Source organism: Diorhabda carinulata, chromosome 11, assembly GCF_026250575.1.
Source record: "Diorhabda carinulata isolate Delta chromosome 11, icDioCari1.1, whole genome shotgun sequence".
NCBI lineage: Eukaryota > Metazoa > Arthropoda > Insecta > Coleoptera > Chrysomelidae > Diorhabda > Diorhabda carinulata.
The window spans coordinates 10658916-10677650 of record NC_079470.1 but is presented as its reverse complement, the minus strand read 5'-3'; the positions used below and the strand labels follow the sequence as shown (position 1 = coordinate 10677650).

The 18735-nt window shown below is 32.5% G+C and overlaps 1 protein-coding gene across 1 annotated transcript in view; it reads right to left on the bottom strand.

Moving 5' to 3' along the window:
- LOC130899227 (acetylcholine receptor subunit alpha-like 1) overlaps nucleotides 1–18735 on the bottom strand; it is a 50530-nt gene that overhangs the window by 18223 nt on the left and 13572 nt on the right. Inside the window, exons 2-4 of the mRNA XM_057808995.1 lie at nucleotides 8599–8804; nucleotides 1306–1350; nucleotides 1134–1243 (exon numbers count right to left, since the gene is read on the bottom strand). Coding sequence (XP_057664978.1) covers nucleotides 1134–1243; nucleotides 1306–1350; nucleotides 8599–8796 — 353 coding nt within the window. The 5' untranslated portion in view covers nucleotides 8797–8804. The remainder of the gene's footprint in view (nucleotides 1–1133; nucleotides 1244–1305; nucleotides 1351–8598; nucleotides 8805–18735) is intronic.

Genomic DNA, 18735 nt, shown 5'->3' with positions numbered 1-18735 from the left:
ACTTCAAAAAAGTGTAAAAATTGGAGGAACTTGTGCTGCAAAGTTTGCTGTGCTGTGCTGTGTTGCCTTCCATAAGAGAACTTTTGCTGCTTAGTCTTTTCTTTTTGATCCCACTTGCCTTACTGACCCGATTCAGTGCCATACGACTTCGATTCCAAAAAATGAAAAATATGCTTCGAGCTATTGATTCAAACTAAGATAAATGCATTACCAGCCACTGGTAGTACTTTGAAAGAAATTGATTCAAATTTTATGGAGCATTTTTACTTTGTTCCATATAAAATTATATTTTGTATGTTAAGCACACAACCCGAGCTGTGTCTAGTGACAGTCAAATGAAATTGAATAATAAACTAACCTAGTTAGAACAAATGTTAGAAGTTAATAAAATACCCTTTAGCTAGTAAAATGTTTTCGCTTAAGTGACTCCGAGGGGTCGAGTAGTAGAAGTTTTATAAGTGTGCTTATCAAGGAAGTTCAAGAACAACGTGTTGTAATATTCACTTTTATTACGTATTTTTCTCACTTGTTTGAGGGGAGTGAAAATGTAGTTCAGTTCCAGTTTTTTCCATACTTAAAAATTATAATTTTAGCGATAAGAGCCAGTATTTAATATGTGGAAAACCAACAAGCTGTTTTTGAATTAGCATTTATCGATTTCGAGAATAATGTGAAGCAGAACGAAATTAACATTTTTATTTTAACCCCTAATTATCTGTGATTTTGTTTCCTATTGTTCAATCAAATTTATTGAAGCGAATAAGTGAGACGTATTTTATATTATATACGAGGGTTGTCTAATGAGTTTCATCTTGAAGATATCAACACCTATCAATATAAGTTGGGAATATTCTCACTAATATTTCAGTACTTAGTTTCATAGTTATGTAACCCAATTTGAGTATTTTCTATTCAGGAGACAAGTTTTTCAGTCCTGGTAGTACAGGTACTAGGATAGCTTTCAACTGGTCGGCTAATAACATTTGAATGTTTTCTGTTGTTCCAAGAAAACGTCTCTTCAGATTTTGAGACAAACATAAGGAGACTAGGTAGAAAATTGAATATGATCGTGGAATAAAATGTCTTGTTTAAGATACTAACAACTTCATTATCAACATAAAAATTCAACTTACTTATTGTAAAGGACAATGTCTGGAAGCCAAATGTGTTCAGAAGGAACATGAAGTATTTCGACACCACCATAATCATCAGGATTCCATTTCAACTTGTAGTCGTTCCATTCCTGGAAATTTTCTGAGTTACAATGTTATTTATAACTCAAATTTTTGATTTTGGTGTCATTACCTGTTCAACCCAAACGTTCGTTGTCATTATTTGGTTCTTCAAGTTCTGCAAATAAAACGAATACTTGTAGACACAAACCAAATGATCTAATTAAGTTTCTCTTTCATTTAGGAAGAGATTTGAAATATAATGTTCACTTACGATCATTTCAAAGGTACATATTTGTAATAGGACACAGTGTTTCAGGTCCTATCTCAATTCAAAGTATATTATTTAATTTTGTGATAATGCAAGCTGTATACTTTATTTTATCTACGACTACAATGAATACTAAGATACAAATACAGCGGAAAAAATGTATTCACAATTTATACTAGTTACCGATAAAAATGCTATTAAAATTATGTCCACTTCAGAAATTTTCCACTTTGAAATTTGAAAAATAATGTAAAAGAATTTCAGTGAATATTCTGTTCAATTTGCTTATGCATACAACTTTGTTGTATGTATCTTCACCTCTCCTATCTGTTTCCTCTTTGGTCTTCCTTTTTATATCGTTTCCCTTTAGCCTACTCTCAATAACTTTCGGCATTTTATAATTATTCATTTGGTAGAAGTGCAACAAATTCTTTGGACCCTTAATACCCGGTTAATTGATGATTCATAGTAAATGGGCATTTTTACTTTTTTCCTGACCCTTTAAATTTCTTCAAATAATTTTTCCTTATATATACCTGTACCACATTCTCTCCTCATTCCATTTGCAGCCTCTTTCGATGATAACCATAGTAGAAAACTGTTGGACGAATAACTGTATATTTTTGGAATTTAACACCACTTTAATGGCTCCTGCTGCCTTGCTTGCCTTTCATTTTTTGTCGCCACTATTTCTGTATTATTGTTTGTAATTGTTACCTTCAGATATTCGAATAAATTGTATATTAATCCCATGTCCTTTTCTTTTACTTCCAACCTTGCTGGGACGTTGTTTGATTACTTAAAACTACTATAAAGTCCCCATAAGCAATTCATTGGTGTTTCTGTTCATTCTTGTAGTATTAAGAGGACTTTCTTTCATAATGGCGTCTAATAATATATTGAACAACGATGACGAAAAAAAAGGGAACATGTTTTAACATCTAGATTGAAACCTCCTAATGTTAATCCATCTAACTTGTTAGTAGTTTTCCTCAAAATACTGCTTACTAACTTGATGATGTTAATTGGTATTTCAAGATATTTTATCGTTTCATAATCGAAATGTCAGCTGTAGAATCTGCTTGTAACTAACACTTTGTAGTTGTTGTAGGATGATAATTTAGTCTCCAGCAATATCCGAGACCCAATTTTCCAATCTTTTGACTCTAGATAGTTTTGCGACCTTTTTCATGTATCAGGCAGATAACTGCGTTGTTTATCTTGTCTCCATATTTCTTGTATTGTGTGATATTTGTTACTAGGTACTGGTGACCCGATTAAAAGTTTTCAAGTTTGATGATTTCTTCCTGGATTTCCTTCCCAGTAGGCTCTGGGACATTTACTCTATATCCCGCTCCTCCTCGTTCTCTCTCATCTTCAGATATCTGTGCTTCTTCGTTTCTAGTATTCAGCAGTTCATTAGAGTTGATTAATGAAATGATTAAATTGATTTACCGTGAAAATATTCACCTCCATACTTCTCTAATTGACTCTTAAGAAATGCATATGCAATTTTGAGTTAATTGGAGTAAAAAGTCCAAAGAGACAATAGAGACAATTATATTTAGTGCTTAGTTCTATAAAATGTGCTTAATGTATATTTTCTGTAAACGATAACTTAATGTTTGTGAGTTGATCTATAATCATATTTGGATAGTTTTTCTTCATTTTCATGATCGGTATTCTTAGAATCACAAAAATTGAATGAACCTAAGATGAGAGTTGCAATGAAAATTTAATTGACGAAAGTCACTTCTGTTCGTTTCTTTTTCGAACGCTTCTCTAAAAGAATAAGACAAGGGTTGAAACGCTTTGATGTCAATCAAGTAATTACAGCCGAGAAAACGGAAAATATCTTTTAGTAATTGTCAAATGAGAGTTTGAATAATTTCAGAATAATATGACGGGCCGTTTCAATTTATATCATTATTTTGTGAAGCTAGTAGAAGAAATAGATTTCGAATGTTTTTTTAAGAGATTATGGCACAATTAGGTTTGTTCAACCTTGTGTATTCTATTAGTAATTTTCCCTAATTATCAATAGATAGTGTTGTAGAGGTGATTTATAAAATAATTTTACAAAAAAGTAACTTGATTGAAAAAAATGGGCTTCGTGAATATGCTATTATGTGCTGCAGAAATCAAAATATACGGGACAAAAATGCTTCTACATTTCTGAATCATCATAACCATCGTCATATCCAGTGGAGTATCGCTATCTCCATGCTTCATTTTATGGTATGTACCATCCAATTATGTTGACAAGGGCTCTCCGTTTCCTTCTGTGTTTGGCTATTCTTGTAGCCTCTTCTCACGTTTTCTTTATTTGTTCTTCCGCACTTGTGAAAAATGTGAAGAAGAAAAAAATCAAACACGTGAAAAAGTCGTCGCACTATTAGACCAAAAGCCAGTGACTAATTTCAGATGGTCATTTCAAAAGTCACGAAATTCTCTAAAAATGTGTGGCCGGGGTAGACCATTCTAAATTTTAAGGAGGGTGAGAAATAAGATTTATTTTAGTTAAAGTATCAGTAAAAAAATTTGAGGAAATTACTTTCGACAGTATTTTGTCTTCATGGAGTTTTCATCAGTATTCCAATTTTAATAGGATAAATAAACAATTAATAATATGCAATGCCACAACGAAGTTCCATCACCAACAGTCTGCCACAGCGAAAAATGTGTCCGTGCGAGTGCAAGTAAGATGGAAACCTGCGGTTTAGAGTGAGAGCGATTACTGGGCATCTGTGGACTTGATTAGACTAGGTCATTGTAAAGGATAGGACAGTGGGAAAATATTAAAATTCGTAATATTCTAGGTATTCTTTTCTTTTAGGAGAGATAATTCGTAGAACGTCTATTGCTGTTATACCTGTACCTGTGACGTAGTTTTATATTTCTTACTTTACATTTCGAAGGTATGAATAAAAAGTAGGAATTCTCTAACGGTTTGGGGTGTTGCATACGATTCAACATCTCAGTAGTCGTTTACAAACATTTTTGGAGTGCATTTCAGTTTTACTCGTGCGTTGATCTTGCTATCAGAATAAATATTTTATACTGAAGTATTGCAAAAAAAAAATATTGACAATATATTTGTGCAAAGATAATTTTAAAGTATCCTGAGGTATATTTCTACGTGTGTTAATTTGCCTACTTTATTATATAATACTACTCGTATTCGATAGACTTTTTTTATACTCAGTTCTTCATTTTCAGGTATAGAGGATTTACTGTAGAAAGCTTCGTGACTTCTGAAATGACCTTCTAAAATTGGTTACTGGCTTTTCCTCTAGGTAGCCTATTTTTTGCCATTAGCAAATATTCATAAAATTATGCCCAAAATGCGCATCTACGAGGTTTGGTTATTAAATAAGGAGGCTGGTTAGAAAAAAAGGTTTTATTAAAAAATTATTCTACATTCGAATGCTCCCCTTCAATATACTCCCCTCCCCTCGCCACACACCTTTCCATAAGTTGTTTTCGTTGATCGAAGCAGTGCTGGAAGTCTTCTTTGGTAAGCGCCTTTAGCAGCTCTGCAGTTTTTTGCTTTACCGCTTCCATTGCCTCAAATCGGATCCCTTTCAAAGCAGATTTTAGCTTCGGAAACAAAAAAAAGTCTCAAGGTGCCAAATCTGGCGAGTACGGCGGGTTTTCGAGCACAGGAGTGCGCTTACTTGCCAAATACTCAGGACTCAGATTTTTGACACCAACCTCGCACATACTTTTGTCATGTGTAATACCTCGAGTAAAATTTTCTTTATTTATCGGCGTTTACAGCCTCGGCAATCATCCGGATGCTCATTCGACGATCTGCATGCACAATTTGGTTAATTTTGGTCACTGTTTCCGGAGTTGAAACAGTCACAGGGCGACCTGGGCGCTGGTCATCTTCAGTGCTCTCTCGGCCCTCACTAAAGCGGTTACACCGCTCAAAAATACGCGCACGAGATAGAGAATTGTTGCCATACGTCTCTTGCAACAATTTATAGCACTCAGTCGGAGTTTTTTTCAATTTAACAAGAAATTTGAGATTGATACGTTGCCCTGGTCTTCGTCACCCATGGTTTTCGGTACGAGAAAAAAACACGTTCGTTTCAAACCGCTCCTGCACAAATAATGTAGTAGTGACGGAAATGTATTTTGGGAAGTGCTTAGACAAGATATCTAGATACCCAACGCATTACTCAGTTTTTACCCCACCCGTCTAGGGCGCCCTCTAGGCGCGCAGTCTCGTTATTTAATAGCCAGACCTCGTATCTCTGCTACAAACAGACGCACCAGTCCTAATATATTTTAGTGAACGCTGGGTACTAGAAAACTTTAGCATTACAGAATAGAACAATTAACTTAATTAACTTAATTTTATGTTCGACAGAGTATACTAGTTACAATAGGTATAAATTAAACACTACACCGTTGGGTTTTAAGCCCCATTACCAATATATAATTTAGTATTGTTTCTTATGCCCTACATATTTGTATCATCTGGATGACAAGGCAAATCTAGCTTGATACATATTTGATTTATCATCAATATCGTTTTCTCTGTTTATAAACTAGGAGTGGTTTACATTTCGGCTATTCGGTACACTGAATATTCAAGTTACGGAGCCTTTTTGATGGATTATTGAATATTCCCAATATAAATCCTGTCCATTGAATTATTTGATTCTCAAAAAATATGTTTCATTTGAATTCATAGTAGTGTAAACCTAATGTAAGTTGTATGAAATATTTTGTATATTATGATTAATTAGAACGTATAACATACTTGTGTAAACGAAATAAAAGGCATTTTTTTTTATTTCAGTTTAACGTGCCTCGACAGCGCTGGTCATTGGCACACAAAAACAATCATAAGTTAATTACAGGACTGTTACAAAATCAATTACGATGCATAAATTAAATTATATTTTCTTGTGTGTCTCCTTGAGGTTGGTTTTCATATCAAACTGTTGATATGCGGTAGAATATTCTCTGGAGTCGGTGAGGATGTGCTTAACAGTTACAGGAGCTTGACAAGTTCGGCAGACATGACGACTTTCTGACGACATCAAATGTCAAATGCCGTGAGTAAGTTTCGTGTGGTTGATGCGAAGTCTTCTTATTGCCACAGCTTCTCTCCTATTCGAAAAGTTTACGAAAATGTGAGAAGTAGATGGGTGGATTTGATGTAGTGATGTATTACTCTTGCTCCAAATATCGTGCCAAGATTCTTGGATGAAGTTTTTGGAGTTAGTCTTCAGATCATTGTCAAGCTGAACTGGGATTTCAGGAGGATTCTTTGCATGACACGGCGACCTGCAGATTCATTTCCAGGGATTCCAGTGTGCGATGGAAGCCAGATGAGAACGACTGTTATATCAAGAGCAATTAAAGCGAATATGGTTGTGATATGGGGAGAAGAAATATATTTGAAAGCTTGAAGGATACTGTATAGTTCACCAGTGTAAACACTACACGTCGAGGGTAAGCGGAAAGAACTTATGAGTTCGCGGTTTGTAGTGACTGCGCAACCCACACCGGATTCAGCTTTGGAGGCATCCGTATAGAGAATTAGGCCGAAGGATTTTTTATGCAGAATTTCCAAGAATGCTTTCTCTACAAGAACGCTAGGGGATTCGTGTTTATTATAGATGGTTAGTGAGGTATCTACCATGGAAATATTTTTTAACCAAGGGGGAGAAAAAGGCAAAAAAAGTGGAAAGGTCAACTAGAGGTTGGTATTTTGGAGTAGAGGTGCGAACAATTGAGGGATTGAATTTACAGTTGTTCGTGAGTTGATAGGTACGTAAGTGGTGGTAAGTAGCGAATGGACAGGATTAAAAATGGAATGTTCTTCTTATTGATTACCAATTTTAATCACAAAACGGGTTTATATTATTTAAATAATTAATTTGTATACTTACATTTACGCGGTTAACTATTAACTAATATTTAAAATGCACTGTTCAGTTCACTTGACACGATATAATCGCGATGCATAACTTATAGCTGCTTTATATATTAAAATCACATTCTAGATCTTTCGGATTGATGAGATATTTAGAAAATATCAAACAAACAAAAATCCCTACTTTTTGTTTTTTTGAGTTTGTTTGTTTCTAAGGAAAGTAAAAGTAAACATACCCGGCGCACCCGCCAAACCGAAAAGAATGGAAAATAATAACAAAGATAGTCAAAACAAACGACAAACTATAAAGAAAATAAAAATTAGAAAACGAGGAGTTATCCACCTCAAAAAAAAAAGGATTTAAAGCGCCAAAAGCGATAGCCATAATCCACAGAAGATTGGAAGGCTTGATGATGATGATGAAGTAGAAAAATAAAAAAAAGTAATGAACGCGACTTGAACCTGGGATCATCTACATGTGAGCCTCGTTCTCCAGCCACTACGCTACGGAGACCTTGATAATAATTTTCTTTATTCAGCATTGCTTAAAGTTTTGCGCACTCGAAAGTTTATTTCAAGTGCGTAATTTAAGCGCGCTAGTAGAAAAATATCTTGTTTCTTTGTCAGATCGGAAACTTTCCAGACAATCTTCGTACAACATTCATGAAGCGATTTAAGAATATTCCCATGTACAATTTCAAAATGTCAGTTGCAAAATACACAAACAATATACCCATCTCCTAACCCAGACTAAACTTATTTTTCAAAATCTAAAAATTCTATTTAAATTTCGATGGGACTTCAATCAGCATTAAAGGATAATAAAAATGTATAATTATTAATATTTTTCATACAACATTCATTGTTAATGTTGAAAACATACAGCAACTGATTATTTACCACTTAACCATTGTTAATTTGATTTTTCTCAGCCCTAATTAGCGGATCCCAATTGGCCTGTTTCCAATTCTTTCAAAATTAGTTAAGCACATAATACACATCAAGATGATGGACTACAGCTGCAGATGGTTTATATAGAAGAATATTGTATTCGAAATTAATACAGAGGATACTTCATAAATAATGTCGACAATAAGCAAAGAAAAAATGTTTTCAAGAAAATAAAGCAAGTTACTACACGTAGAAACTTTCACATATGAAAACCGACATTAATTATAATATACCAAACATATTGTAGAATAATTTTAAATATCGTCATTTTTTCTTTTCCCGAAATAATGTAAAAAATAAATATATACCACATCGATGAGTTGTGAAAGTCTAAGGCCCATTTTCACGGTGAGTCGATCGGAGTTGTTGCCCACGGGCCTGATGAGTCGGTTGTAATTCGAGAGTAGGTCGTCGTAAAGTCTCTTCGCGTCAGGGTTGCCCCAAATCGGGGTTGGAGGGGTTAGTCCACCCAACATCAGCCATGACAGAGTGAGCCACAGCCCCATTTCAAGCCCTAAAACAAAAGAGAGTGGAATTTAATATCGCTATTCAAGTATTTTGGGTTAATGCAACACTTGAGCTGGAATTTTGATAATCTGTTTGGTTACATTTTTTATCGTTTTATACATTTTAATGTAGATCTTTTTTGGAAAAGTCATTATTCACTTATATACTATATTTTTAGGTTCAGAATTTTACTAAAATAGATGTGGAAAATAAAATTATTTCCATGAAATTTGATATAACCATAAGTAACTTTCAATCTTTTGGCAAATGTTGTTAGATACTGTTATAAATATATTGTCCTATAGAAAAGTAATTTTATTTATAACGATTCATCAGGCAAAAGCGATTCACTAATTAAACATTGTAATAAGAATATTTCAATGAAATACTTGAGAAAATGAGAGTAGAAACTTATAAAAGAGTAGACAGCCATCAATAATGAACGTTTTCAGTGAATTTATAAACATGGTCATCGTTATTTGATTCTATTCTGGGTGAGACTGCTCCTTCGTTATCAACAGTAAAATATTGGATAGCAGAGCTTAAACTGCGAAAATCAGGATCGCAGTGGTGGACCAAATGAGGTGACGACTCCAGAAATGTTGAAGTTAAATCCACAAAGCGGTACTGGATGATCATCTAGTACCGTATATTCTAGCCTTAGTTTATTCTCCCTATTGTATTATTGAGGCATCCTGCTGCTCTGTTGGCTTTCTGTATTTGTTTTTCTACTTCTGATTCTGCATCTCCACAGCTTGATAGTGTGATGTCTAAGTAGTTAGTTTCCATAATCTGTTCAATGCTGGTACCGTCAATTTCTATCTTACATCTAATCGGTACTCTCCGTCTGCAGGGTTGTTGGGTGTATTGAGTAGCTCAATGACTCTGTTGTCGGTCCTGAGCCTGGAAAAAGGAGGAGGGAGTCTTCAGACCAGGTTAGCACCCTATCTGAGGACTTTAAATACATTACCGCTCATAGAACCAAGGTTGTGCCTCGGATTATTTCAAAGGCCAAAATTAATGAATTAAAGTTTGAATTGATACTATAGGAAGTTATGGTTAGGGTTAGGTTAGTCGCAGATTAACAATTTCAAAATATATTTCATTTCAAGGTCCAACTCTAGACTATACTAAGTAAAACACATGTTTTTTTGAACAAAGACCATAGTGCATTGGTTGTACTTTTGGTATTAGGATAAACAGTCGTTTTTACAACTCAATTACCTGAGGTCATAAAAATCAAGCCTATACCAGCCTTTCATTCAAACTGCACCAATGTGTCTTAAATGTGTTTTCTAAAAACTTAAAAGCAATAAATTAAAATATAATAGTCCTTTTAAATAAATATTTCTAAGAACCAAAAATATATAAAATAAATGTTTAAAAACTAGAATTCATTTTTGCTCAGAGTCCAACAGATACCTCATGCACCCTATTCGCCAGATTTAAGCCCCTCGGATTATTTTCTGTTTCCGGACTATAAAAAATCGTTCGGTTGTCAAATATTTACCAACAATGAAGAGGTTATATCGGCAGTTAATGAGGAACCTGACGATTCTTACTATAAAAAGAGTATCGAACTTATTGAACATCGTTGGGAAAAGTGTATGTTGAATAATATATATAAGAGAGGAAAAAACAACAATTTCTAAATTAGCAGAAATGTTAATGAACCATACAGAAAGTTGGCATAAGTTAGTTGGCTCCTTTGGGCAAATGAATTAGTATACCTGTATATATTATTAGTTTCGTCGATATCCTCAAAAGTGGTTGTATAATATCCGTTTAAGTTGGAATTCTGTAACCCTTGGTGATATTTATACTAAAGCACATTGTTTACATTACAACTCACACCTTTAGCTACCAGTTTACTTTCAATCTCTGAAGTGAGTAGTTTTTTATTGGGAACGTGGCAAGGAAACACCAAAGTGGACTAACTTTAATATATTTTCCGAGCTTTCGATGTATTCATCGTCTTATTATTTTATTATTATTCAACAATAATAAAATTTTACTTACAATAATTAATTAAGATTTACGGTGATTTTGATATTATTGAAGCTTGTAAAATTTTTAATCTCATAGAAACATTAAATTTCAATAGGTTAGGTCGTTATGAATGTAGTTGAATATTCATTGGCTAGAATATATATATATATATATATATATATATATATATATATATATATATATATATATATATATATATATATATATAAAATATGAGCAGAAAAAACAAAAACGAATTTATAAATTCGATGGAATTGGTTCGATTAGTTAGATCAGTTAACAATCCAAATTATCCACATCATTCGGTCGTTATTATTTCAAAAGTTTCTAAAAAAAACATTGTTTTGATACAAGTATATTCTGTATTAATTGAAATAGTTTTTCTGCAAAAACTTTCAGTTTCAAAAAAGATATTCTACCAGGTAAATTCATTTATTTACATGTTTTATGAAGCACTTCGAAACAAAAACAATCAACAAAAGCGCCAAACCACTAACACGCCAGTCTTTTTTTTATTTTCATTTAAAGTTTGTCCAGTGGCACCATCTTCGAAACCACGCTCTTAAAACTTTTCCATACCCAGGTAATAAACATTCTTAGTGCGAGCAGCAAATAATTGATTGCTTCCAAGTTGTTTAATCAAACTTCCCCATCAATTTTATTCAATCGCCGATGATGCTGATGCTTTTGCCTCCGACATGTAGGTACGACACCCTCAGCAGTGGCGTAGCTTCGCTTTTATTGAATTAAAAGTTTCCAAAGTTGTAATGCATTTTCGTTATTATAACGGGTAGGTTTAATGAGTTAGTGCCTCTGTTCCTGAAAACTAATTAAATGTTCTGAGCTGTAGTTGGGATGTTCTACTAACTGTCACAGTAGAATATGTTGTATAGTTCACTATAAAATATATTAAATTCATTTTTTTTTCATACATTTGAATGTAATTTCTGATTCGGTCAAAAAACGTGAAAAGTACCGTAACGTGTCATCTTTTAACGCAATTATAAAATTGTTTTATCAAAATAGTGGACTGTGAACGAACTGTCACACTTTTATCTCTCGATATTTGTTCAAGAGAATCCGTTTTGTGTCTAATTAAAAGGGGTTTAGTTTTATTATTAGTGATGGAGAGTAATAGTGAAGAAAGTTTGAACTGCACACCAGAAGATGTTGTTGAATCGGCAACTGCATCGACTATGAATCTTCTCTTCGAGAAATCCAGGGAACAGTATTTAAAGGAATATAATTCTTTTATGGAGTGGAGTGTTACTAGTTTACTTTGAAACTAAATCCAATATGTGGAAGTCTTCAACACTTTGGTCGACTTATTCAAAACTAAAAGGCATCCTAATGGTAAATAACGACGTAAACATCAGTAAATACTCGAAACTCATTGCATATTTGATACGAAAACTTCTAGATGCTTCAGTATAGTTTTTACTTCTTGAATGAAAGAACTTTTTTTATAGAAAATAAGTGTCAAAAACATTTCAAATATTTAGGAGGACATGGAATCGTATATTTAAACATAATATTTGGTCCAAAAACACCAAATTATCATTTAGGTCATGTACCAGCCGATTTCCCGTAGAATTTTGATATACTCGATATTCTTGAAAATTGGGATGAAGTAGTATAACTTTCTTCAAAATCTACCCTATGTCGAAAGGTGAGAACCACTCCTTCTTGGAGATGAAAATTTATTTCATCAAAATAATCTCGTACGTCGATAGATTGGTTAATTCCAAGCAACTTTTACTCTACAATTTTTTTTCTAAAGTTGCTACTTTTAGAGTTATTAACGATTGAAACTGCTCATTTTTCAATGAAAAAACGCATATTTTTTTACCGTTTTTCATGAATAACTTAGAAAGTTTTCATTTTATCAGCAAAATTATTCAGTACAAAAATGTAGCTAATAAAAAAATAAAGAGATTTGTTTTTTAAAGATCTCTATAAACTTAATAATAACTGAATTATTGATCGTTGAAGGATGGCTATTTTTCGGGGAACCCCAAAATTGAAAATCTTCAACCTCAAATTACTTGATGTAATTTTTGGAAAATACACTAGAGATCTTTTTGGAAGCCTATAAAAAATCTTTAATATGAGCATTGTCAAAAGTGTTTTACGTAAGAGTTGACTGATTTATAACAAACATAAGGTTTCATCTGTTTTTTTTAAATATAATAATTATACCGTCACCATTTTCACCCTAATTGAAATTAATCGTAATCTACTTGCGATTAACTTTAATTATGTATTATTGATATTATTATGTATGTGATTTAACCGGTTTTGAATCTTATTTTAGAAAAAATAATTGATTAAATTGAACACTGCATTTCCGTAATCTTGAAAAAAAATGAATTTCTCTTAAATAAACCAAAAACTATTCATGTTATGAGAAATTGGTTCAGATATTGATTTTAAACTTTTTCTTGCCAAAAATTTTTAACTAGATACGTTAATTCAAAGTTTGCATTCGCGTACCAAATGTATCTGCAACCCCTTTAAAATGCACCCTTTTCGAAACCGAAGATTGAAAAAAGTTTTAATTGATATGACGTTGAAGTACTTGAAATCCCCTACAAAATGTTTGTTAAAAAACTTTCTAGCAGCTTGAAAATTGAGCGAGTTATTTTCGAAAAAACAACCGCTTTTTTTCAAAATTTGGGAGCATTGGAAAAGGAGACATGTGGAGCGTACAATCGAGCAACAGCTAGCACGAACGAGAGGAGGAAGAAGATATTAGTGATGATGAAATACAATTATTCATAATTCAAAATATTTATTATTTATATGAAAAAATTCAACTGCAATTTTGAAATTTTTGGTCATTGAAAGCGGGATTCATAAGGGTTGAAATATTTAAAAAGCAACACTTCTTAAAAATACTTAAGAAATATTCTCAATTCAATATACATACACTTGAATAATTTTTAATTATAAAAGAATCGTTGAGATTATTTATTAAATTTTCATATGATTAGGGGATGATTTGAAGAGATTGCATGAATCTGATTGATCATAAACGTGTTTGTGAATTTCAATAAATTAACGAATAATACATTTAAACTCCATCTTACCGGAAACGTGCAATAAGGGGTAGTTTACACCCCCCGAAATATAAAAAGCCCGGTTTGATACAGGGAAGATTTCGTAGAAGAGGGTAAGTGGAGCTTAAAATTAAAATTTTCATCAAAATCGAGATTGTAATAAGTGTCTTTCAAAAAAGCTATTTACTACCCTTTGTAGGGGTTGTGTGAGTCAGATTAATCATAAAGTTGTTTGAGAATATCAACAGATCTACGAATAATTCATTTAAACATGCTAAAATCGAAGATTTTAAATTTTTTACGATAAGGGGTAGTTTTCACCTCAAAAAAAAAATAAAAAGCACCATTCGGTATAAGGTACATTTTGAATAAGGTGGGTAAGTAGAGCTTATATCAAAATTTTCATGAAAATCGACGTTGATTAATAAAATTTCACAGTTTTAACGTTTTTTATCGCCGGTTCCTGACCTAATTGCAACAATCGCAAAAATATACAATATAAGACAAACAAAGCATAACCTATAGATACACAACCAGATCGGGAATCATATCACAACCAAAATAAGATTATTAACTTTCCCATGGTTTTTAACAGACCCATTTAGTGCTCCAAATTGAAACATCAACTTGTGTTAAATTGTCTATGAAATAGTTGCTTTCTTATATTGTTGTTTTGACGTTATTGAGTCTCAAGGAGCTTCACTAGATTAGTATCTTCCCGAAAAAGTCTTTCTATTTGCTGTTCGTGGTTGTTCTATCGTTTTTCAATGGTCGTTCAAAAAACATTCTTAGATTTGCAATCGCTCTTCGTATCACCGTAAAAAACTATTAGATTTAACCATTGTATGTATTTGGAACTTTATTCGTTTTATAGATGTTTCGAATTGTAGGAAATTTGTAAACAGATTGTATCAATCTGTTCTTTATTTTTTCTTCACTCATTGTAGTTTTAAAATTATCTAAACTTATAGTCCAGGAGCTGACAATCTAAAAAGTCCCCTCATATCATTTTACGAAAATTGATAGTTCAAAACTATAGGAATTGAAAACGCAATGTTTGCGTGAATTTGGAAAGCCTGAAAAATGTTAATTTATAAAATCGATAAATGCTTCTCTCTCATGGTTTGTCTGAAGTGTATTCGATAGAAAATTTCATTTTCTTTCAGAAATATTTACGCAAATCAATTTTTCTGACGGGAAGAGTCAGACAAGCTTTTTTTTCAAGTGTGCGATGAGGGAAGAAATTTGTCACTCATCACGTAAAATGTTTTTTTTATTTTGTTCGTTTTAATGTATACTTTAAGATTATCTTGGTTTGCTGGCTCAGAAACGGCTGGAAATATCCAGCAAACCAGCTCAAAATCCATTGACTCCTAACTTATTTTTGATAAATAGAATTATAGTCAATGAATCTATAATAAATGTTTCTCTGTGGAAATACTATTATTCCATAATGATTATAATTTTTAAGGTTTGTGCCCACGACTCATATACTTCTTGATGATTAACAGGTATAAGTTTTTTGTGGCACGAAAGATGATACCCACTATCACTAAAAGTTTGAACTTAAATTCGCATATTTTAAGTTTTTCAATTGTCTGAAGACTAAAAAGGTCTAACATTTAAAGAAACGGAGTAATCTTCTATTTATTAGTTATAAAAACTAAAGAAAGAATAGAATTTATCGTAGTTCTAGAAGCTTACCCCTACAGCAACTTCATTACGTGTATAAAAAAATATAAAAAAGTAATTTTACAACAAAAAGTATTAATAAAATATATAAAATTATAATCATTACGGAACAATAGTATTTCCACAGAAAAACATTTATTCTAGATTATATTCATTGACTGTAATTCTATTTATCGGAAATGAGTTCGGAGTCCAATGGATTTTAAGCTAGATACTCGTATTTCCGACCGTTTTTGAGCAAATCCTGTTAAGTAATGAGGGAGAAATTTCCTGCCTCATCGCATAAAAAAGACTTGCCTGACTGACTGACTCCAAAAAAATTGGTTTGCGTACATTTTTTCTGATTGAAAATGAAATTTTCTATCGAATGCACTTTAGATTAACCATGAGAGATAAACACCTTGCGTTTTAAATTCGTATAGTTTTAAACTATTAATTTTCGTAAAAAAAAATTGCATGGTATAAGGGGACTTTTTAGATTGACAGCTCCTGGACTATAACTTTATTTTGACTGAATGTATGTAAGTCCCCATTTTTTCTACATAAATCCGTGAACTCACCGCAATGATCCATTTCATTTCATTGTAAAAAACACTCTCAAGAGATCTAAAAAGTTTTTCAAATGATGTAAAAATAATTTTAGGTTTATTTTAAAAAAGTAATTTGTTCATTTCCCTCTATAACGTCAATTAAAACTGGAAACTAATTTGCATGTGTTGATTAATTAGGTACTTTATTAAACGTTGCAATTTTATTAATTGTTTGTAATATAAAAGTTTTTATATTTGATTAATATTCTGAGTATAAACTAGTGCCTTGTTTTAATATTATGTATTTTGAAAAATAGATTTCCATATTTGAATTTGTATTAATTGTTTTTATAGAAGTTAGGGGGTTGGAATATATTAATAATGAACAAGAATGTGTAAAATCGTTCGCTGGAGAATCTGTCTACACTTTCGCCAGTGATCCCAACTCTCAAAAATTTATTTCCCTACAGCCCCAATCGAAAACCACTAAAATGCCTACAACTACTAGGGATTTCCCCTAAAAAAGTTTATTTATACATATATTTAACTGTTGCATTAAAAATATGAAATATCATTAAACGAATAATAAAGTTATAATAATCTATAAAAATACAACACCCCTAAAAACATACCATCCCAAATTTTTCCCCCTAAATTTGCGGGAAAACCTCTAAGTTGGGAACCATGACTTTTGGATGTCAAGCTTCCACGATTTATCTCTAGGAAAGTATAACCCGGGTTAAGGTAGATCACCTAGGAGCCATAGAAACGAGGGCGGAGACTGCAACTACTAAGCGGATTCTTAGAACGACCGAGATGAAGACATTACGCTCAATCACAGGGAAAACACTAAGAGACAGAATAAGGAGCAATGAAATTAGAAGAATGTGTGACGTTCCGGATATAGTGAGATGGGCCAGAACTAGAAGAAGAGCATGGAGAGATCATGTCAATAGAATGGACGACGATCGACTGGCGAAAATCGCAAAGGAAGAGAGACCCAATACAAGTAGACCGCCTGGAAGACCACCAAAGCGCTGGTATGAGAGCTGGTCCTCGGAGTCACAACTTAGGCTGCCTCTTTGGAAACACAAGACGTGGTCTTAAAATAAGAAGAAGAAGAAGAAGACCTACGAGCTGATTGCGGATCCTAACCTAAAATTACAGTTTCCGAACGTCACGTTCAATTTTCCTTGGAAATTTCAAATCTAAAACAAGAATACTTTTATGGGCATTAATTTTTCTGTGACTTTTATCTAGAAGTATAATATATTCTAGATGTTTAATAGTCGTTATTGAGCAATTAAAACTGATTTAGCTACTCTTGTACTAAATTTTAATACCTTAATTTCTTATTTCTTCGACCTTTTGATATGTTTATGTTTCTAAATCTTCTTGATTTTAGGTCTCTTCTGTTTGACGTTAATTTTATCTATCTTTCAAAAATTATTAAATAAACTAATTGAAACAGAAGATACCTAAAATTTTAATACTTTAATAAGCTATTTTTATGCAGAAATTTCGAAAAGTGTAAGTCATTTATCTCCACTCTGTGTTAACGAAATTTCTTCACAATAAGTGTGGCTTGTGTTCTGATCATCTCTCGTATAATATAAACTTAAAAAGCACTTGAATCATTGCAATTTATGATGAATTTTTCTTTTATCAATATCCATCTAAATTTCAGTAAAAATCTCGAAAGCAATTAAAATTAACTCAAGTTGAGCAACCAATTTAATTAGATTTCAAGAAGTATTAGTGATCAATCAATTGATCACTAACTCAACATTTACGACGTTGAAATTGATACAGACCGAAAATAAATTAACTTCTTTCCTCAGGAAAAATATCACCTGATAAATTGACATTTAAAAAAATTATTATTTGATAATGTGCATGATATAATGGATCTACGAAATTCTTAAATGTGATTACCAGATGTGGTAATTAAGTGATTAAACTGGCCGCAAAACGGCATCATTGAGAGGAGAGGTGACAGCCTGTTTTTGGAAATTTTAGAAAGTTTACGGAGATGATCATTAGGTTTGTACTGAATTTGAGATCTGTGCCATTTGAACATATGTTTTGGTTTGGCTAACAAAATCATCTACTGTTCATTTACGTGACGTGAGTTTATTCTAAATCCGAAAAAGCAACATTAGAAAAACGTTGGTCACCAACCAACTGAAGGCTACCTCAGTATCTGAGCTTCAGCTACGAGGAACCAAAATACTGGTCTCCTAGATACAAAATAGTTCTAATAATAATACATTTTATTATCTATATATTTTATTTACAGGTAGGAGTCGTTATTTTTGTCGTAATCTCATGACTTCTTATCAAATGCTTTTTGCAAAGTTGCTTAAATTAAACTCTCTTAATAATTATTGAATTTCAATTATATAACTTTAATCGTTGAGCTACAAAGCAAATTGGTTAATTCTATTACATCACTCAATAAGTCGTGTGACTGACACACAGATGGCGCTGCAATTGCCAAATCCATATGACGTTTATGAACTTTCAAAAGACTATTGGTAAAATTTCATGACATATCCATTGGTCACAAAAAAGTCACAGCCTTTAAATGAAGTTATTTTCAAAACAATGGAGTCAAAACAATTGTTGGTTTGCTGAATTTAAACAT